We start from the raw sequence: 20,989 nt of genomic DNA on the forward strand, positions 1-20,989 counted from the left end.
TGCAGGGGTTAAATTACACATTTTTGCTTAGATGCCCATCCTGTTTTGAGTGGGACAGAATGTGGCTGAATTTGTCTTTCAGTGAAATTAGGCATTTTGAGGAGGCGACAATGCAAGCGCACGTGCTCGCCCTGTGGGCACGAGCTCGAGTGTTGTGGGCGAGTATGTAAAGCTCCATGCGAGGCTGTGTCGTGCATACAGAGAAGGGAAGCTGGTTTCTGAGAGATCTCTTGCATCTAGCACATGGCTGGTGCGAGGGCACATGCTAATGACGGTCGCAGCGGCTGGCATAAAGTCAGTGGCCGGCACGGCTTTCTGCTCGCAGACGCACAGACCCCCACATTATTCCTTTCGAATATCGCATCAGCAAAACGTAAACCAGGCGTCCCCAGCTGCCCGCAGATACAGCCACTGCCTGTGACGCATAATCGGTCATTTAGGGGCATATTCAATTAGGTGCGAAAAGTCAGGTTCTGCGGCAAAGTATCGCCAGTGACATCATTTCGCCAGGCGAAAACTTATTCCAAAGACTTTTCGTCAGTGCGGAAAGTCAATGCATTGGAATAGGCAAAAAAGATTCGGCTATGAAAGCTATTGATAAAATGTGGAGAATTGGAGTTTTGTGGTGCAAACTTGGGGGAACGACCCAGCACTCTTGGGCCAGCCCCCCAAAGGTAAACTGTGTCAAATAAAGTTTAAAAACTACTTTAGAACACCCCAAAAAATGACTTTGAAAAAGGGGGGTGAAAAAGTACAAAGTTGGGGGACAAACTTAAAAACCAGCTAAATAGACTTCAGGGGGGTCCCCAAGTATGCCCCAGGTGTTTTTAAAATTGCAAGTGCTTGTGGAAGGTGGATTTTTTAAGTTTTTAAAACTTCACTTTAGCAACTTTAAAATATGCTAGCACTCATTTTCATGTACCCCAAATTTGCTGGGGCTACTTATTAAAAAAACTGCCTAATGCTATTCTTCATCCCCTTGTGCAAAGACGCTAATTAGCAGCTATTGAGATCATTTAAGTACCCCAAATACCTTCAGCAGGGCTATTCGGGGGTATCTATAGTGATCCCCAATGTCAGAGCATCTTTTGGGGGGTGTCAGGCTGATTTCCCCAAATCTGATAGCACTTTTAGCCAGATCTGAATTCGCCGGGTCACGTTTACGCCGATTTCTAATTGAATACGTGGAGAAGCGGGGACGAGCGCTATACTTTTCCACATAGGAAACCAGCGGTGTCGGCGAAAAGTCCGGCATGTGAAAAGTACGGGACTTTTCGTATCTAACTGAATATGGGCTTGATTCAGAGCCACTCGTAAGCGGCAGCTCGTTCGCTCCTAGCGATGTTTGCCCAACTGCGCATGCGTACAGATCGTTATACACATGCGCGAACCAGTCAGTGCGGACGAAATTCATGTGCTCGCAAAATAGCGAATGCCTGCTAATTTGAGTGACAGGATGAGGCGTTTGTGGGTGGTAACAGGGGAAGGTGCTTGAAAACGGGGAGTGGAGATCCGATCGCAGGCGTGCTTAAAGGTCAAAACGGGTGTTTTATGGGTGTGCATATTTAAAACAGCAGCGTCATTGACCAAGTCACTGGGGTTTTTTTTAGCCAGAACTGCTCGCAAAATTGTGGTAGCAAAAACCAACCACAAGAATAGCGAGCAGCTCATACCCTGTTCGATGTACTCGATTAATCTAATAAATAGCGGACATGACGTAGGATGCGAGCGGCCAGGGAACGTAGTTTCCCAAAAAAACGACCGCAAGTTTTGTTCGCTCGCTCAGACCTAGAGGCGTGAACAGACCGCAAACAGTGAACGGTTCATTTGAATAGCCACCCCTATTTTCTGGACGAGCGAGCGCTAATTGCGTCCGGCTCTGAATCAGGCCCTATGTCCCTTAGTCTCTAAAGTGATTAGCGGCTGCAAAGTGAAATGAATGAACCAAATTGCAGTTTACAATACCTAGTGACAAGAGGGTCATAAGTGGGTATCCTATAAAAAGTGGGGACCCCATATTCTATATATATTATATTAATGTTTATGCTAATGACCCAATAAGTGGGCATGGTTTATGTAACACTATAATGCATCCCATTTCATAGGCACATAATGTAGTTTTGTTTTGTTTTTTTAATTGTATTCTCAATTGAATTAGCAACTCTGCACTAGCAGGTATGAAATTATGCTATCCTAATAGAAAAATAATGTTTTGTCTTTCCTAAGAAAGCAAGACAAAAAGTTGTATAATTTTTCAGGTCTAAACGACAAAAGAAAAAGAAAATTAAGAGTTTTTCTTAGAGATGGTGTAAAGTTTTTATGTTCCATAGGACATTCCATAGGACATTGTAAGAACATTTAGATTTCTGCGCATTTTATAGAATATCCAGCATAGTGTTAATAAATCATTAAGAAGCAAAAAGATGGTAATGGGATCTTAGAAAGATGGAATATATCTCTACAGATGTCACTGTACAATAAAGACACCCCTCCTAGTATTTATAGATCACTTTGAGAGCACTTATAGACTCTTCTACAGATAATTGTGTAGGAAAGTGCCGCTGCCCATAGCACCCAATCAGAAGCTTGCTTTCATACTCTTAAGATGTTCTAGAAAAAAGGGGGTATTATGTTCAGAAAAAAACATTTTTATGATGTATTTGCTTTAATTGCCGTGAGTGTGAGCTGCCATGCTGTATATTTGTGTCTGATGCTAGGTCAGTGCTAATGGAGCCCTCACTTACAGACCTAGACTAAAAAATGAACCTCCTAAACCATCGGTTTCATCAAAACCAGACGAGATTATTTTTTTATTATTATTTATTTTTTATTATTAATTTTTTTTTTTTTTAAATATTATTTCACCCAAAATTTTAAAATAGATGTTATGTTTTAGGGTCTTTCAAAGCATTTTACATCACGTATTTGTGAGCTTTTTTTTTTTTTTATGTCATTTTTATATTAGTATTATTCACACACTTTACGTTCTATTTCGTAATGACCACATCGCGCTTGCCAGTGTTGTGGATGCAGTGAGCTGACTGAAAATATTCCCCACGTCCACAAAGAAGCTGCGGTCGGATTGTCCTTGGGGCCTCGCACCCTAAACTGGCTACTTCAGCGACCGGGAACGTTGCTTTGGCGGGTGAAGTGCTGGGCTTGTTTGTTTGGGCTCCTGCAAAGTACGGATTTCAAAATTACATTCGGAGTTCGGACTCAGAGTGGACCTTATCCTCATCACTGACCGCAGTCATTACGACGCCATCAATTGTTCTAACCTCATCCCCACTGGAATCCACCGTTACCGATCCTCTCTGGCTTTCATCAGACAAGTTGTTTTTTTATTTTGAGAAATGCCAGTTTTGTTTTTGTTTTTCAATTTCCCTTTAAGTCTCCTTCTGCGACTTTTGTTTACAGCATTGCCGACTGTACTGAACGCTCTTTCAGATTACACAGCGGAGGCTGGGCCGCTGCCAAAGCTGCACAAGAGGATCCAAAGAGCTTTCCTTTCTAACCAGTATTCAAAGGGACTGTCTCCAGTGTCACTTTCTCTATTATTGTAGCTACAATAATCCTGCACCACTTAAGCAGGAGTCTTTCAGATTGAGACGTTACTGCAACAATATCTTTGGGGATCTCTTTTAAGCCTGCTCGGATGTCACAATAATCTTTGGCTTGTGTCCGCTGTGGCAACTCATCATCAGCGTGATTATACTAATTATTGTTATCCGTTTTGTTCAGCCGCGTTGTCGGGCTGCAAGTTGTGCGCGTACCACTTTAGCTGACAGCTTGTTTTCGAGCAGCAGTTTACATCTCTTTTACTTTTTGTGTCTGTTGGAGACAAACAGCTCTTAGTGCTTTCTTGCTTTTCCTGTTGCAGACAATTGATTCCGCATCCCTTAGCTCTTGCACCAGATGGGGACCTGGCAGATTGTGTGTGTGTTGCAGAGCTCTGCAAGCAGTGGCATAATGTTATGCCCCAGTTGGCATCCAAACATTCTGCCATAACATTTAGCTTTCTAACATATTGACATCTGTATTCCTCTTCTGACTTCAATCAATGGTTGATGATTCCCCTCTGTGTCGTGTGACTACCGTGCCAAGCACAGTCACGTGACACAAGGCAGATGATGTAGTGAGCAGAGAGGCTTTTGAACACTCCCCCTGAGCTCTATTTTACTGTGGCAGCTTCCCCTCTACATTTCCCCCTCTCTGTCTTCACATATTGAGGAGCTAGGAGCCTGGATCTTTGTCTGGGGCAATTCATATATTTTTTTTTCGCCCACAAGAGATTTTGTAAAATGAGACGATGATGTGTAAGTGGACAGCCGAATAAAGTGTCTATCAGATGCATACTCAACTTGCTCTTTAATAATGCCTTCTATGCAGGATTCCTGCTTTGAGTGACTAGTTGGTACAGTTACATTGTCAAAGCACTGCACAGCTTTCTCTTTAGTCTCGCAATACAGCTAGGGTGGGCGATGAGCTGCTGTGGGACTACACATCCCAGAATGCTCAGCTATCAAGTTTGCTATTTAGTAAGCATGCTAAAACTTTGACAGGGTTTGCTGGGATATGTAGTTCAACAGCAGCTGGAGGATCATTTATTGGCCAGCCCTACTCTAGATGGGAATTAGTATCATGGACACATGACCCAATCAGCAAACATCGGATTCATTAATAGAACACACTTCGTTGCATGATCCGCTGTGCCCTAGGATGCTGGCTGTCATTCCTGTTGCAAATGATTGTTTTAAGCCACATACACACTTAACAATATGCTCCATGCGTGATATCGTTCAATGTTTCCCCTGCCCTGCCGGACTCAATGCCAACGACATTGAGCATACACACTGAACGATATTGTTAACGATATCGTTCAGTGACGGCACCCTCCCACATCCCCGAACTTGCAGAACCTGATGATATCGTCATGTTGCCCTGCAAGTACGGGCAATGAAAGACGTCGTTAACGATCCGCGGGAGCGCGCATCGTTAACGATATCTTGCATACGCACTGGACGAAAATAAACGTGATGAACGATAACTATATCGTTATTCATATCGTCCAATTTATCGTCTAGTGTATACGCGGCTTTACGGTCACCCGGTGTCTCTTCCTTGTTACATGCTGATTTCTAAGCTGTTCCGTTCTGTAATAGAGTTACAGCTGCTGTCACATGATTGTGTTATGAGAGTCTGTTTTCAGTTGCAATTTTGTTGCAGGACTGGATAAGAATTGTGTAGATGGCAGATGTCAGTCAGTGCTGCCGGTAGCTGATTCTGGACTGCCTGTTACTATACATGAGCCTTGTACTTGGGAAAAACTCAGGGGAGGGGGGGGACGAATGTAATAGCCTGAGACTTGAAGGCATCATCGTGGTTCTGGCCAGTCTGCCCGATGATTAAAGAGGCAGCCATTTAAAGCCAACTGAGGTCTGTTCGTTCCCATACTTGGAGCAATTTGAGGACAATTCTGATTTAAACCGTCTGACAGTCATCCATACACCAACAATTGCAATGAACGATTCCCCGATTTAACAATTCTCTCATATGCCACTGGTCAACAAATCCTAATTCGCCAGTACCGATCATTTTTTTTGGGCAGAATTGGCAATCGCTGATCCCCATACCTTGCCAGGTTTTTTTTTTTCCCTACAAAATCATCAGCAGAATGCACAATTGGCCCAATTTATTGTTGATGTACGGGACCCTTTAAGGGGTCTGTTTACTAAGCAGTGTTAGGAGACAGAGTGAAAAGTGATAAGGTGCCAGCCAATCAGCTCCCAACTGTCATCTCACAGGGTGTGTTTGAATAATGACAGTTGGGAGCTGATTGGCTGGCACCTTATCACTTTCTCATCACTTTTCACTCTGTTTCCTAACACTGCTTAGTAAACAGACCCCTAAGTGTATTTAAATCTGTTACGAATTAGAACAAGGCTGTACATGGGCTATAATCTAGAAACCACCTGATATGTTTGTTGTCCTTTTGGAAAATGTGCAAGTGTGGGGGGGGGGGGGGTCATTTGTAAAAATAGAGAACACACATCTGTATCTCCCTCTGCCCTTTCTATAAAATACAGCACGCCATTAATCTGGAAGCAGCACGGACCATTGGCGGGTGGCGTGTTCTGTGGAGCATGGAAGGGCCATGCAGAGTTCTCTCTGTCGGGTATTTGAGAAATGAATAATGCATGATCGCATTTGCACCGGGAGATTAGTGAATATTGACAGAAGGCTGGTGGTGGTGTCAGTGGGGGGACAGAGAAGTCCCACAGATCTGGTAATGGGACGGCTTAAACATTGCTCGTAACTTATTTATGCACATTAAATTGCAGATAAGAGAGCGCGTTACCTGCAGGCGAGGGAGAAAGTTTTCCATCCTCCACTGGAGACTTGTGTGCTATGGGCTACACCATTAGGACAGATCTGAATTCCAGTGCTTGTAGATCCCACGTGTTTCATTACCAAGGCGCCATGTGTAGTGTTGTTGCTAAACTGTACATACCCCATGCCACGCATAACACTGTTCTTGCCACCAATGGAGAGTTAATGGGAATAATTAGACCCATTACATGTCTCGCAGTGGAACCAATGAAAAAAAAAAAAAAAAGCAGTTCACGAAGACCAGTGACATCACTACGGCCCAGATTAGATTGCATGAGTGATGTCACTAATGAACAGATATTCACAGTAGTGTCACTGGCTCCTAGTGACTGTATAGGCTGCATTTTCAGTGATGTCACTGGTTCCTAGTGAATGGATCGGCTGCATTTTCAGTGATGTCACTGGTTCCTAATGAATGTATCGGCTGTATTGTCAGTGATGTCACTGGTTCCTAGTGAATGGGTAGGCTGCAGTCATAGTGATGTCACTGGTTCCTAGTGAATGGGTAGGCTGCAGTCATAGTGATGTCACTGGTTCCTAGAGAATGGATAGGCTGTATTCTCAGTGATGTCACCAGCTCCTAGTGACTGGATAGGCTGCATCCTCAATGATGTCGCTGATTCCTAGTGAATGAATAGGCTGCATTCACAGTGATGTCACTGGTTCCTAGTGAATGACTAGGCTGTATTTTCAGTGACATCACTGGGACCTAGTGAATGGATTGGCTGCATTCTCAGTGGTGTCACTGCCTCCTAGTGAATGGATAGGCTGCACTCACTGTGATGTCATTGGTTCCCAGTGAATGGATAGGCTGCAGTCACAGTGATGTCACTGGTTCCCAGTTAATGGACAGGCTGAATATCGGTGCAGCCAGCACAATGACCTCAGCGGGTGCAGTGGTATATTGGTGCCATGGTGCTGAATACATAGGCTAATTCCAGTGCACTAAATGTTGGTTCCTTACTGTTGTTTTTTCTTGCAGGTTGTCTGTGGAGATATGTCCGTGCCAGCATGTCTCTCTCTGGGTACATGCCCCCACTCTGTGACCCCAAAGATGGGCATTTGTTGATGGACGGAGGATACATCAACAATCTCCCAGGTACGCAGGGTGACAGCATTGCTAGAATAGGTATTTACTCATATTTGGGACACAGGCCCGTAAAATAGCAGCTGCCATCTCACACCCATTTAACAGCTATCGGACAATGGCCGGGTCCCCCCTTCCCCTCCCAAAACCTCTTCATGCACAAGGGCAGTCGCTGCACTGGCATCCGGCTGCATTTCAGCCCTGTTTCTTGTAATCTCCCACCCCCACCTCCCAACATGTCACTTAGACTGGCCCTGGGCATTAATGACAATTGATGCTCTGTACCATGACAACCAATCAGACACTTGCTTTCATTTTGTTGACTGTATTAGGGAGAAATGGCAGCTGTAATCTGATTGGTTGCATGTTCTTGTTTTATTAACATTACACGTATTCTGAAATGTAAGTGATTTCATGGTGCACATTTTGCATTACTTGGGGCCAAGGGCAACAATACAGACAGTGAAAACATATATATGGGCGGACAGGCCTCTCGCCCTCTGGGCATACATCTTTACAGAGAGAACTGGAATTTTGTGGGCATTTACTGTAAAGAAACCAAAATACTGTACGTTATCCCTGATTATATCGGCCCTGTAATTAAAGTCAGTGTGTTTTATAAGGAATACTGGGGGAGATGTAGCAAACCTTGGTGAGAGATAAAGTACCAACCAATCGGCTTCTTACTGACACGTTACAGGCTGTGTTTGAAAAATGGCAATTGGGAGTTGATTGGTTGATACTTTATCACTCTCCAAGATTTGATACACCTCTCCCTGTATACCAGTATAGCACAGCGGGATACGGACTACTTGTCCGAATACAAATGTAAGACCCCTGGTGCCTGACATTTGTAGCTATCTGTAGATAGAGGGGGTCCTGCTCTCTCTGTAGCTGTAGTCGCTCACCGCTGCCACGGGCGTGACCGGTAACCTCTTCCTTTCATCTGATGTCTAATAGCCGACGTGGCCCGGTCCATGGGTGCTAAAGTGGTTCTAGCCATCGATGTAGGCAGCAGGGATGAGACCGATCTCACAAACTATGGAGACGCCCTGTCCGGCTGGTGGCTGCTGTGGAAGAGGTGGAATCCGCTTGCCGTAAAAGTCAAGGTGAGATTTCCCAGGTATAACACTTCGATGTAAACTTGCTGTTCTAGAGAGAGAAGGTGTGGAGGGTTGCTGGTTCCGCTCGGACACTAATGTATGTTGCGGAAATCTCGGAGTAGCCGTGCATTCAGCCGCTGCAAACGGAGATAGGTTCTGCGAGCATTACCCAGCTACAACACAATTAATGGCGGTGGTTAACCCTTTCACTGCAACAAAAGGTTTTGTTTGTTTCTGTTTTGAGTCGCTGTGTGCAGCCCCAAATGCGATTTCACCAGGAATGTGCACGGAAGTCTGGTCCCACTTTCATATAACGATTTTCACTCTTTACAGCTGAGCTCAGGGATCGTAAGAAGTAACAATCGCCGGCAGCATCGCTGAAAGTAATGCAGGGTGCACACTTTAATGACAGTCCGCCATCCCAGCGGCCAATTGGTAAGCTATACTCGCTTACCAATCAGCCGCTTAATATGTCTGGCCGGGACATCACAACTTGGCGGGCATTTAAATGCTCGCCTAGTTGTGTTGTCCATGTCGGTGGTCCCCGCAGCAAGCATACAGGCAGTCGGCAGGTCACCAGTACACACAGTCGGAAGTACCGATATATCTGCATGATGTATCGGTATCGGCTGTGCTGCATGTCCGACCTGATATGTCTGTGAACAAGGTCGTTCCCAGATATATCGGGTGTACACACACCCCAACCATGCGCCACCTATATTGATCGAACAAGCGATCTATTGACAAGTGTGTACCCAGTTTAAAAAGTCGGAGAGATTGAAGAGGGAGGAGCAAGTGTTAAAACTGAAGACACTGTGCAAAGTGTTATGCACCATGTCTATACATGGTACATATGGAAAAAGTATAACTCATTGCAAATATTCAGTATATACCATATTACTGATGTGATGAGAGCATGTTCATACACTCTGCATCTCTCTGAGGGGGAGATTTAGTGGAGAGTTTGCCCATGGCAACCAATCAGCTTTGAGCTAGCATTATGCAAGAACGTTCTATAAAATGATAGGTAGAAGCTGGTAGGTTGCTATGGGCAACTTCACTCTTTACACAGCTCTCCCTTAATCTCACATCCCTGATGATCCAGCCTGTCTTACATCTTCTTCACGTAACACACCTGGCTCTGAATGACCATGAAGTGTGAGCTGATGCCTTATACAGTTCCCACATGTGTCCTGTGTGGCATGGTATTACAATGTCTTTAGCGGGGTTCCTCGTATACTGATAATCTATGTATTCTAGAGCTTCTATACATTGGTGAAATAATGCAAAGCTAGTTAAACACAGATACAACCATGCGACTTATCTTTGCGCTGACAGAGCATTACAAGTGTATCTGCTAATATCTCTCAGAGCTTTTCTTTGTTCCAATGGAGCACCCCCCCCCCTGTACATCGAGTAATGAATTCTTCACTAAACATCGCTATGGGCAGCACAGATGGTGTAGCGGTTAGCATCGCTGCCTCACAGCGCTGAGGTCATGAGTTCAAATTCCTGGTCATGGACTATCTGTGTGGAGTTTGTATATTCGGGTTCCTCTGGGTGCTCCGGTTCCCTACCACAATCCAAAAATATACTGATAGGTTACTTGGCTTCTGGCAAAAAAAAAAATGGCTAACCCTAGTGTGTATGCGAGTGGTCATGTGACAGGGAACGTAGATTGTAAGCTCCACTGGGGCTGGCGGGCATGACTGCAATATTCTCTGCGGAATATGCGTGCGCTATGTAAATAACTGGTAATAATGAAAATGTGTCTATAGATTCATTTGCTTACAATATTTTTTGAAGCTTCAAAACACATTTAATAGACTTTTAAGTGCGCTGGAACATTACAGGTATAGGTAAGACCTAAACGTTTAATAAATATCTGTTTAGTTACTACATAAAGAGAGTTTTCTCTCTGATTAGCAATCCCGCTGCTTCGTATGAATACACCCCCATATATTTATTTGCAGAACGACTGTAATAAAATGCAGACAGCAATTCTGATTAACTGCAGAACTCGACTGAGATAAATTGTTCATTCTGAAGTGCTTTCAAAAGGGAGAGATCGATCTAATGTGCATTTAGGCGACCTGCGGTGATACAGCCGGTATGAAAGCGCAAGGCTGCATTTGGCAGGCTGTGATTTGTGGTTCCGCAGCGGCTGGAGAGACACGGGTCACGTCTCTGTGATCTAGGGATCTTTATAAATAATCAGATGACTTGGGTGGAGGTCTGCAGGCGTTTAGATCACAACTGGAAGGACAGGGGGCTGATGGTCTCTCTAACAGTGTTCTCCTCTACCAGGTGCTGAACATGGCGGAGATCCAGACCCGCCTGGCGTACGTCTGCTGCGTGCGACAGCTGGAGATGGTGATGAATAATGAGTACTGCGAGTACATCAGGCCGCCCATCGACCGATATGGAACGCTGGAATTTGGGAAGTTCGATGAGATCTGTGTACGTATCTTAGAAAGAGAATGTAAATTTGAGAGCTTACAGCTGTTCTGCAGCGATGATAACGAGGCTTCTCTGGGTCCTGACGCTCTGCCAGGGGGCTACCGAGGGCTGGAAGATGATGGTCTCATGGACCCATGAATCAAAATGTGAAATCTTTGGTTCATCGCTCAGGGTTTTTGTACGCCATTGAGTAGCCGAAAAACTAGTTCCTCATAGGGTGAGGTCTATTGATTAAGAGGAGTCTTTCAAAAACTGCCACTTCCCGGTGGGTATGCGTTCGGCATCCTGGCGGTCCGGATTGCGACGCTCCTATAACGGCGACGAAATCCTGCCGCCGGTCAGAAGCCCCGCGCCAGCATCTCGACCACCGGGATACCGAATGAAAGTATTTGGGGGGTTAGGGTTGGGCACTAGAGGGGGAGGGTTAGGGTTAGGCACCAAAAGGGAGGAGTTAGGGGGTGGAGGGTTAACATAGCGATCAACAAGTGTCGGTATGTTAACCCTTTAGGGATTCCGACGTCTGGATTCTAACAGCTGGGATCCCAGACCGCCGGCATCTCATTGAGATTCCTCCCGGTGTTTAAGCCCAAGATATAAACGTTCTATGCTTGTACTGGCAAAACCAATGTGACTCCAACAATCAAACATGGAGGAGGAAGGTTGCCTGGCACCCTGAGCCAAAAGGGCTATCACATCATATTGCAGCACCATTCATTACCCTCCGGTCTACACCTGGTTGGTCACGAGTTCATCCTACAGCAAGATAATTACCCAGAACAGACCCCCATGCTATGTCAGGACGGGATTGGTTTGAAATACCCCCTAACCCTCCCTTAGGGGTGCCTAACCCTAACCCCCCCCCTGTAAATGCCTAAAGTTAACCCCCCCCCTCTCCCTAGCCTAACCCCCGAGGGGGTGCCTAACCCTAAGTACCGCCTCCCCCCCCCCATTCAGGGAGCCCCTAACCTAACCCTCCCCATCACGGCTGTCCGCGCCAGACTTACCATCGATCAATATGCCGAGCGTCGGGCTCCCGATGTAGGTAAAATGGCAGGCGTCGGGATTTCGACGCCCGTCATTGGACACTTGCCGGGATTTAGACCGTCAGCATCCCAACTGCATACAGTCAGGACTACCTTCCCGGAAAAGAACGAGGCATAGGCTGCAATACGTGGGAACCTCAGCCACAGTGTTGGGCAGTACTCCTCGTATAACACGTGGTTCCCATTGTAGACCGCGTGCCACCAGTGTCATCGCCGGGTATATCTGCCAATCGCGGCTGCTCTGATGAATCAAACATTCAGATTATATTTTGTTACACAATTCTTTCTGATATTTGTTTATTTACAATTATTCATTTGTTCTGAGCTTTAATCTTGGAGTATACCGAGACATTAAACTGCATAGATGCCAATATAAACTGGAATAATGGGGGCATATAATCTGTATATTGTTTTACAGAAAGAGACTAAATCCTGTCCGTAACTTTACTGTTATAGTGGGCTTTGGTGCAGTGTATCTGGCATGTCTGCATCACGCTGTGTAAAGTGCTGATTTGTATGATTGATATGTATATATGTTTGTTTGAACTCACGTTTAGTGATGTGTCAGCCTTTGAACTATTGAAATCTTCTGGATCCTCAGCTCGTTGGACGTGACCCAGAAGCTTCCTCCCCTCATTATAATAACAATATCTGGTTTATTGAATGAGAAGGCTTAATTACAGTTTTAGACAGCATGAAAGCTCATGACCGTCATCCAGACAGTTACGGTTGTCAACGACTACGGATCCTGATCTGATTTCTTCCTGAGCTCTCTGTAACCCACAAAGCACTTAATACAGTCACTTTGCCCAATCAAGTGGTATTCGAATTACAAGTGAGAATGGTGCAGTCATTTATCAGCCCCCGGGGGTCTGTGCATTAGGCCCTCGTCTTCTCCACAAAGGATCCTTATACGGTCTCTTACGAGGGATGACTTCCGAAAAAAAAAAAATCTCAATTAGCATAAAATACATATTGTCCTTGTACGGCCGACCCCTGTGGTCTCCCGCCGCCGCAGCGCCGTCCCTGATAACGGCCGCAGCCTCCTATAACTCACAGCAGACAGGACGGAGCCTGTGGCAGGGCTTATACATTGCCTTCGTGTCAGGAGGCGATACAGATCACAGGCACGTATAACAAAAGTATAGTATTACACCACACCATGGCGCCACGTAGACACCGATTTTATTTTTATGATTTAAAAATATATCAGAAATACCCTATAGAAATATTTAAGAACTATATAATACATAATAGAAATGATTCATTGAAATGTAACGCAGTGGTGATTTATCTAGATTTAGACACTTGGGGGAGATTTATCAAACCTGAAGTGGCAACCAGTCAGATTGTAGCTATCATTTTATGGAATGTACTAGATGAATGATAGCTGCAAGCCGCTTTGGTTGCTACGGGCAACACCTCCACTTCTCTTCAGGAACGAGCGAGAACGTAGCAGGAAGGGGGAGGGCCCACAAAGCAGCAGCACCAGACTATCTAAAGGGCCGAATTCAATTATTCTGTATTGATCTATTTAGTCTGCTAAGCTGAATCGCCCGCCTGTAACCAGAGCAGAGTTTTTCCCCCTTACACACTTGTGGCCACTCTGATGGTATATCTGGAAGAACGCGCAACGTTCCAACGTAGACAGCCAACATAATCCTAAGCGGTAACTGAGGTGTAACGGGCAGCGCAGAGATTTTCTACGGCCCTTCCAGACCTTAGCGGCCACAGGGGTAGATGTACTAAGCCAAGTGGAGAGTGATAAAGTACCAACCAATCAGCTCCTGACGTTTTTTCAAACACAGGGCCTGATTCAGTAGCGAACGAAAGTGCGACTACGGGCGCAGATCAAGCGATTGTTTGCCATCGCGCATGTGTATAAGCCGCACTGTGCGTGCGCAGCGATCACGGACGCACAGAGGAATCCATCGCTTTGGCAAGCATTAGCATAGATTCGCAGCTGCGATCCGTAGGCGATTGCAATTGCGTACGCTACTGGATCAGACCCACAGCCTGTAACGTGACCGTTAGGAGCTGATTGATTGGCTCTTTATTGCCCTTCAAGGCTTAGTACATCTCCCCCACAGTCTATTGCGGTTCATCTGGCTCCTGTCCCCTCTTTCAGCTGTTTCCTGCATTATGCTAATTCCTTCATTATGCAAATTAGGAGGAGAAGTGTCACTATTCAGAGAGACATTGATGGTACGCCTCCCAATATTCAATCTTTCTATTTGGACGTTTGCTAGTTAAATACAATAATTTATACAATATGTAAATAGCAAGAATCCTGACTACTGCACTGATATCACCTTTTGTAGTGTATATAACCGATTTGCTTCTATACACGCTACAAAGGATTGTTTTTTTGTTGTGTAGTACGGTAAATTAAAGTGCATCAAATATAATATAGTACTACGTCCTTTTATAAAAGTAAATCTGACCACAATGGGATTTCCTTATACCGGATGATAATATTTGGAATTATACAATAGAAAGAGACCCCGAAGTTGTCTGATAGTGTAGTATTTCAAATAGGGATAATTAGGGGTATTACTAAATAATGTATATAAGGTAACTCACTGATTATTGGGAAAATTCCATAAACCAGGGTTCTTGTGGTGATCAATTGGCCATTAAATAAGGACCATTATATTTATTCCAGAGATCTAATAATGATGAGGGAAATTTAATGTCCCCTCTGTAGGGTAGGAATCCTTCTTCCCTGTGGATATAGATCAGTGGTAGGCGATGTGCGGCACTCCAGCTGCTGAAGAACTACACATCCCAGCATTCCCTGCCACTTTTTAGCATGTCCTAACAGCAAAACTGTGTCAGAGAATGCTGGGATGTGTAGTCCCACAACTGCAGGAGTGCCACACGTTGCCTACCCCTGATACAGATGAATAGATTATAGAGGCCACAAGGCCGCCCATGTCCTAAAAAGATGGTTTTATAATTATTAGAACATGGGATGTTTTTAGTCTCTCCGCGCTGGAGCACCCGGTGTGTTCATTACTGGCTGACACATTCTAAATGATCTACAGGTGTTGGCAGTCATTCCACTAGTGACTCTGTGAGCTGGAAGTCGCCCACGGCTAGCGGATTATATGGACAAACACACAAAGCCTTGTTACTAACCATTATATAGACCGGCAAGACGGAAAACACTCACTTTAGCAAATAGACAAAAACTTGCTCTTCCCCAAAACCCTGCAGCCTAAACCATCGGCCTGTCCTTGCCTCATCGCAGTCCCCCCCAGGCCGTATTTATTATATAATTACGTGATATCATTCTCAACGTCTCATTTTATCTGCTATACGATCTGTAGGAGCTACGCAAGCGTCAGGGATGGACCGGCAATTTGGGAAGTATATTAACCCCCTTTTTTTTTTTTTCCCCCCCCTGACTGCAGGACGTGGGCTTCCAGCACGGTAAGACAGTGTTTAACGTGTGGGGCCGCAGCGGAGTCATTGAAAAGATGCTGAAGGACCGCCAAGACACGTGCAAGTCCAAAACGTCTGACGTAAGTACCAGATTGTATCTATTGCTGATGTGGGCCGTGTTTCCAGCGTATTATAAAGCTGTAAGAGTGTATGTATGTGACCTATGAGCACTGCGGTCCAGCTATAGAGTGTTGGTATTAGGATAGAGGACCGGATTCAGACCCGTTTGCTAAGGCTCGCTGTGAGCGATTTGCGCCCATCTGCACATGCGTATAATTCGCAGTGCACGTGCGCAAGCCAGTCTTTGCGATCTGATTTTGGTAGCTCGTAAGCCACTATCAGGTCACTGCTTTGAGTGACAGACAGTGCCGTTTGTGGGTGGTAACAGGGGAAAGTGCTTGTTAAAGGGGGAGTGGTTTTGCAAACGCAGGTGTGTCAGGCCGCCAAAACGCCATTTAAAGGGCGTGCATAATTAGCAAAGTAGCGTCATTGTACACGTCACCTGCATGTATTTCAGTCCGCACTGATCGCAGTTCTTGCGGCTGGGAAAGGAACCTCAAGGGCTGCGAGCAGCTCCGATGGCTCTCGATGTTAACGATTAATCCTACAATTCCCGGAGATGACGTGTGTTTTGCGAGTGGCAAGGGGGCATCTTTATACATTGCCGTAGCTCGCTAAGACATAGTGGGCATCCTTACTCGCCGCAATGCGAGCGCTTAATTTAAATATCCGGCCGCTTTTTGCCAGCGAGCGATCGCATCTTGCGAGTGGGTCTGAATGATCTCCAGAGTCCATAACCGGGACGGCGGTCAGAAAGACTCTTTACGGTGATACTAGCCATCAGCTGTCCCCCAGCTCACCTCTCAGTACAGGCGGCCATAGAGCACGTGGGTGATCCAAATGCGCAGGGAGACACTGAGATCACTAAGATAATTACATGTCAGAGAGCGCTCCTATCATCCTTCCCAGGGGAGGGTCCCCAAGCAGTGGGCGCTATTGTAACTCTGCACGATGAGAGGTTAATAACCCCTGTGGATGGTGTGGGATTATCTCTTTGTACTGTGTAATTATGAAGGAAATTGAATTTAAATGTAGACCCGCTGTACAATGTATAACAGAAACACGTGACCGATGGTGGGATCGCTTTGATCCCTGATATACTGCTCTCCTGAGTGTTCTCAACGACTGCCGGCTTCAGGGCTTCCTACGTTCTCGTCATTCTGTCATCACAGCGCCAATGTCCTTTGATCCAATCCGATTATAGGCGTGGATCTGCCGCCATCTATTTCTGTTACTTACTGGTTGATCCAATGTGTGTTCTGCACCAGTATTTGTGAGGATGCAGGTGATCCGTTCTCTAGGAACCAGTGACAAGACTGCAGCATCGGGTGCCGGGTGTGTCCCCCTGCTCTGCCCCTCAGGTGCGGATCCCGCAGAGACAGGCTGCCGGGTGTGTCCCTCTGCTCTGCCCCTCAGGTGCGGATCCCGCAGAGACAGGCTGCCGGGTGTGTCCTCCTGCTCTGCCCCTCAGGTGCCGATCCCGCAGAGACAGGCTCCCGGGTGTGTCCTCCTGCACTGCCCCTCAGGTGCGGATCCCGCAGAGACAGGCTGCCGGGTGTGTCCTCCTGCTCTGCCCCTCAGGTGCCGATCCCGCAGAGACAGGCGGCTGGGTGTGTCCCCCTGCACTGCCCATCAGGTGCGGATCCCGCAGAGACAGGCTGCCGGGTGTGTCTTCCTGCTCTGCCCCTCAGGTGCCGATCCCGCAGAGACAGGCTGCCGGGTATGTCCCCCTGCTCTGCCCCTCAGGTGCCGATCCCACAGAGACAGGCTGCCGGGTGTGTCCCTCTGCCCTGCCCCTCAGGTGCGGATCCCGCAGAGACAGGCTCCCGGGTGTGTCCTCCTGCACTGCCCCTCAGGTGTGGATCCCGCAGAGACAGGCTCCCGGGTGTGTGTCCCTGCTCTGCCCCTCAGGTGCGGATCCCACAGAGACAGGCTCCCGGGTGTGTCCCCCTGCACTGCCCATCAGGTGCGGATCCCGCAGAGACAGGCTCCCGGGTGTGTCCCCCTGCTCTGTCCCTCAGGTGCGGATCCCGCAGAGACAGGCTGCCGGGTGTGTCCCCCTGCTCTGCCCCTCAGGTGCGGATCCCGCAGAGACAGGCTGCCGGGTGTGTCCCCCTGCTCTGCCCCTCAGGTGCGGATCCCGCAGAGACAGGCTCCCGGGTGTGTGCCCCTGCTCTGCCCCTCAGGTGCGGATCCCGCAGAGACAGGCTGCCGGCGAATCACACACTAGAATAGCGATATCTGGCGGGCGAGGATGATGCACGGCCTCGCCGATTGTGCATCAAATACAATCGGACTGTGTGCGGTCAGCACCCTCCGACATCTTCTCAGCAACCGTGCAATGCGCCACACAGCTACTGGGTTTGCTTGTCTAGTGCACGGCTGGATGAACTGCGCTGGCCATTCACCAATCAGAGTAGTGGGAGGTCTCCACATGGGCTGTAAACACGCCCCTTTGGGAGCAATACAAAAAAGTAATCACTTTGTACCTTGGTAGAACCATGTTGCACTGCAGGGGGGGAGGGAGATATAACCAGAGAGATTTAGGTCTGCGAGGGGCGGGTCCAAATGCAAATCTAAATTGCAGTGTAAGAATAAAGTTGTCCAGCATTTGTGGGCTACATGCAGAAGCAGCCAGTATTTACCCTGCATGCAAACTTAATAACTGTATTTGGCCCCCTTGCAGTGCAGCATGGTTTGTCCAGGTACAAAGTTACTTGATTTTTCTTGCTTTGCTCTCAATTCAGAATCACCCCCACTGTCCTGAATGCCCAGGTTGGGAGGTACGCATCTGGGGAATATTGTTGTCTTTGAAGGCCATACTCTGTAACATTACTCTGCCATATTTATCAGTTTCTCCTGCCGCTTATGTGGGTTAGGTTAGTTTATATGCAGTGATGATAAATGACCCTTATGACTGATAATTTATCTTACATTGTTTGAGCAGAGTAAATTATGCTTTGATTCACTGAAGGAAGCGATGGTCTGCATTCTCATGAATATCGGTGGAGCTTGCCCAGTGCCCTCCTCCGCTGTGTGTGGGTGACAGGTGCCCTTTAATGCTCTATTTACAGCGCAAAGCGGGATTTGGAAGCAGCTGGCAGGATCCTGGGGGGTCCCACACATAACAGCAATATCCATTTCTGGTTTAGAAAAGGGATCTTAATGCATAGTTAAAAACAAATCGATATTTCGTGTCTAGAGCAAAATAACAGAGGGCGAGGTCTGGCTTCATTTCATTACATAGAAGACCGTCTCTGCTTTCTAACTAAGGGCCTGATTCAGACCCGCTCGCTAGCGCTGTGCGCTCACAAGCGGCCCGATTGTTTGCGAACGCGTATGCTTCGTTCTGCGCGTGTGCGAACTACTCTGTGCGATCGCAGCTCGCTCGCCCAGCACAGACAGCCCAGTGAAATGAGTGACGGGAGAGGCCATTTGTGGGTGGTAACAGGGGCAGGACACTAATAACAGGGGAGTGGAGGTGCGAACGCAGGCATGCCTGAGTGTTTCAACGCCGTTTTTAGAGGCGTGCATAATTAACAGACAGCGTCGTAGTACACGTCACATGCCTGTTTTTTACACTGAAGTCCTCGCAGTGCTTGCGGCAGGGTAAGGCAACCGCAAGCGCTGCGTTAGCATCCGATGGTGCTCGATGTACCAATGTTTCAATACACTTCCTGGAGATGACGTGCGCTAGTGGGCTTCTCAACATACGCTAATGGGCGTCTGCATACACAGTGGGCATGCTTATGCCTTGGCGATTGGTAACTTACCATGTTATGACTTTGAAAAATTTGCATACGCTGGATGCGAGCAATCGCATCCAGCGAGCGGCTCTGAATCAGGCCCTAAGTGTATTTATTTTGGCTGTGCTGTAAAAGATGTTTCATCAATGCTTTAGCTGTGAGCTGCGGGACAGCACTTTGCATTTAAAAAGAAAATAAACATTTTACTCTGGAGCTAAAATGTCATGACTTAGCCCACCCACAGCCTCCGTGTACCAGGGAAAGATTTATTGCGTTTTATGGGGTCTGCATGCTGCATTTGTCACCTGCTGTTCTTATACCCTTGCCCTTAACGTATAAAAATAGTTCTATAGGATAGAGCGACCTTGATCTAGCACAGTCCTGTGTTTGCCTAAGAGACAGCCGTTCTGCCGGCTCACACGCTCTGCATTGTTCATCATTGGTGACGGACAGCTCACTTCTTACTGGGGAAAGGCAAACACGGGGACGTGGAGCTGCCGAGGACCATAAAGGGACCCCTAAATATATCCTCTAAGCGGATCGAGCATGGCAATCTCCCATTCACAAATCTTTATGTAGGAGTTCCCTTACCTCTGTTAGCAGCACTTGTATTATGTACGGGGCGGTTTGGGTTTAGTGTTAGCAGCTCTATAATGAACTCTCACTCTATGGACAAGTTGTGACGCAGATTTTAGTGAACTAAGGGTCTAATTCGCAGTCACTCGCTGCTGTGACCGCTTTAGCGTTTTTTTATCGTAGGCACATCTGCGTCAGCCCTCATTGACTTGTTTAAAAGTCGCTTTTATTAAGGTAAGCTCTGGCGATCCAGTTTTCTGGTTAAGGACGTCTGTACTAGATGAACGTAAACTTTGTGCCATAAACTTAGGTCTGGAAGTCTTGTCATCTATTTTATTATTGGTCATTTTAATGTACTCTAACTCCTATACTCCAACACAGGCTGAGGAGTTGGGGTAGGTACACGGGGAGGGGAGGGGGAGGGGCGGAGATACAGGTCACCCTAATCTCAGGGCCCATCGCTATTACTGCAAGAATTTACATGGCGAAAAAGACTTTACATGAAGGGGCTATTCTTGCCTTGGGCAGGATGCGTCCTGAAGCATGGCAGACGCACGTCACCTGACCAGCGCTACCGTGCCACCCCTTTTACCAACTCAACCCCATCCTAATCCCTACTGTGCATTTGGCTTTTAAACTGCTTGGTTAACATTGGATAACTTGGTCTATTAAGCTGGCCACACATCTAAAGATTATCTGTCCAACCATTCAACTAGTTGATTGGTTGGGATGAAAATCTGGTAAGGTATGAAACAAATGACAATCAGCAATTTGCTCCCAAATGCCAGAAAATGGACAAAAACTGTTGTTTGAACAAATTGTTTAGATCAAACATTTAACAAACTTGTCTGACCGACCATTTTCATCTGTTTTCTAGCATTTAGGAGCAAATTGCTGATCAGTTACTCCCATACGTTACCAGATTTTCATTCCAACCAATCAACAAGTTGGATGGTTGGACAGATAATCTTTAGATGTGTGGCCATCTTTACTCGGAGCTAAATGGTAGATGGATAGGCAAGTCTGTGCCCTCATATTCGCTTTCACGTTGATGGTAAAAATCGATAACTGCTAGTC

The 20,989-nt window shown here is 46.6% G+C and overlaps 1 protein-coding gene across 2 annotated transcripts in view; it reads left to right on the forward strand.

The window, feature by feature from the left end:
- Positions 1–20,989, forward strand: part of PNPLA7 (patatin like domain 7, lysophospholipase) — a 169,466-nt gene that overhangs the window by 140,861 nt on the left and 7,616 nt on the right. For both annotated transcript variants that reach the window (XM_088459190.1, XM_088459191.1), the window contains 4 exons: positions 7,373–7,489; positions 8,438–8,586; positions 10,888–11,040; positions 15,500–15,610. In XM_088459190.1, coding sequence (XP_088315316.1) covers positions 7,373–7,489; positions 8,438–8,586; positions 10,888–11,040; positions 15,500–15,610 — 530 coding nt within the window. The remainder of the gene's footprint in view (positions 1–7,372; positions 7,490–8,437; positions 8,587–10,887; positions 11,041–15,499; positions 15,611–20,989) is intronic.

This window comes from Taudactylus pleione, unplaced genomic scaffold (genome assembly GCF_031769625.1).
Source record: "Taudactylus pleione unplaced genomic scaffold, aTauple2 ptg000897l, whole genome shotgun sequence".
Lineage (NCBI taxonomy): Eukaryota > Metazoa > Chordata > Amphibia > Anura > Myobatrachidae > Taudactylus > Taudactylus pleione.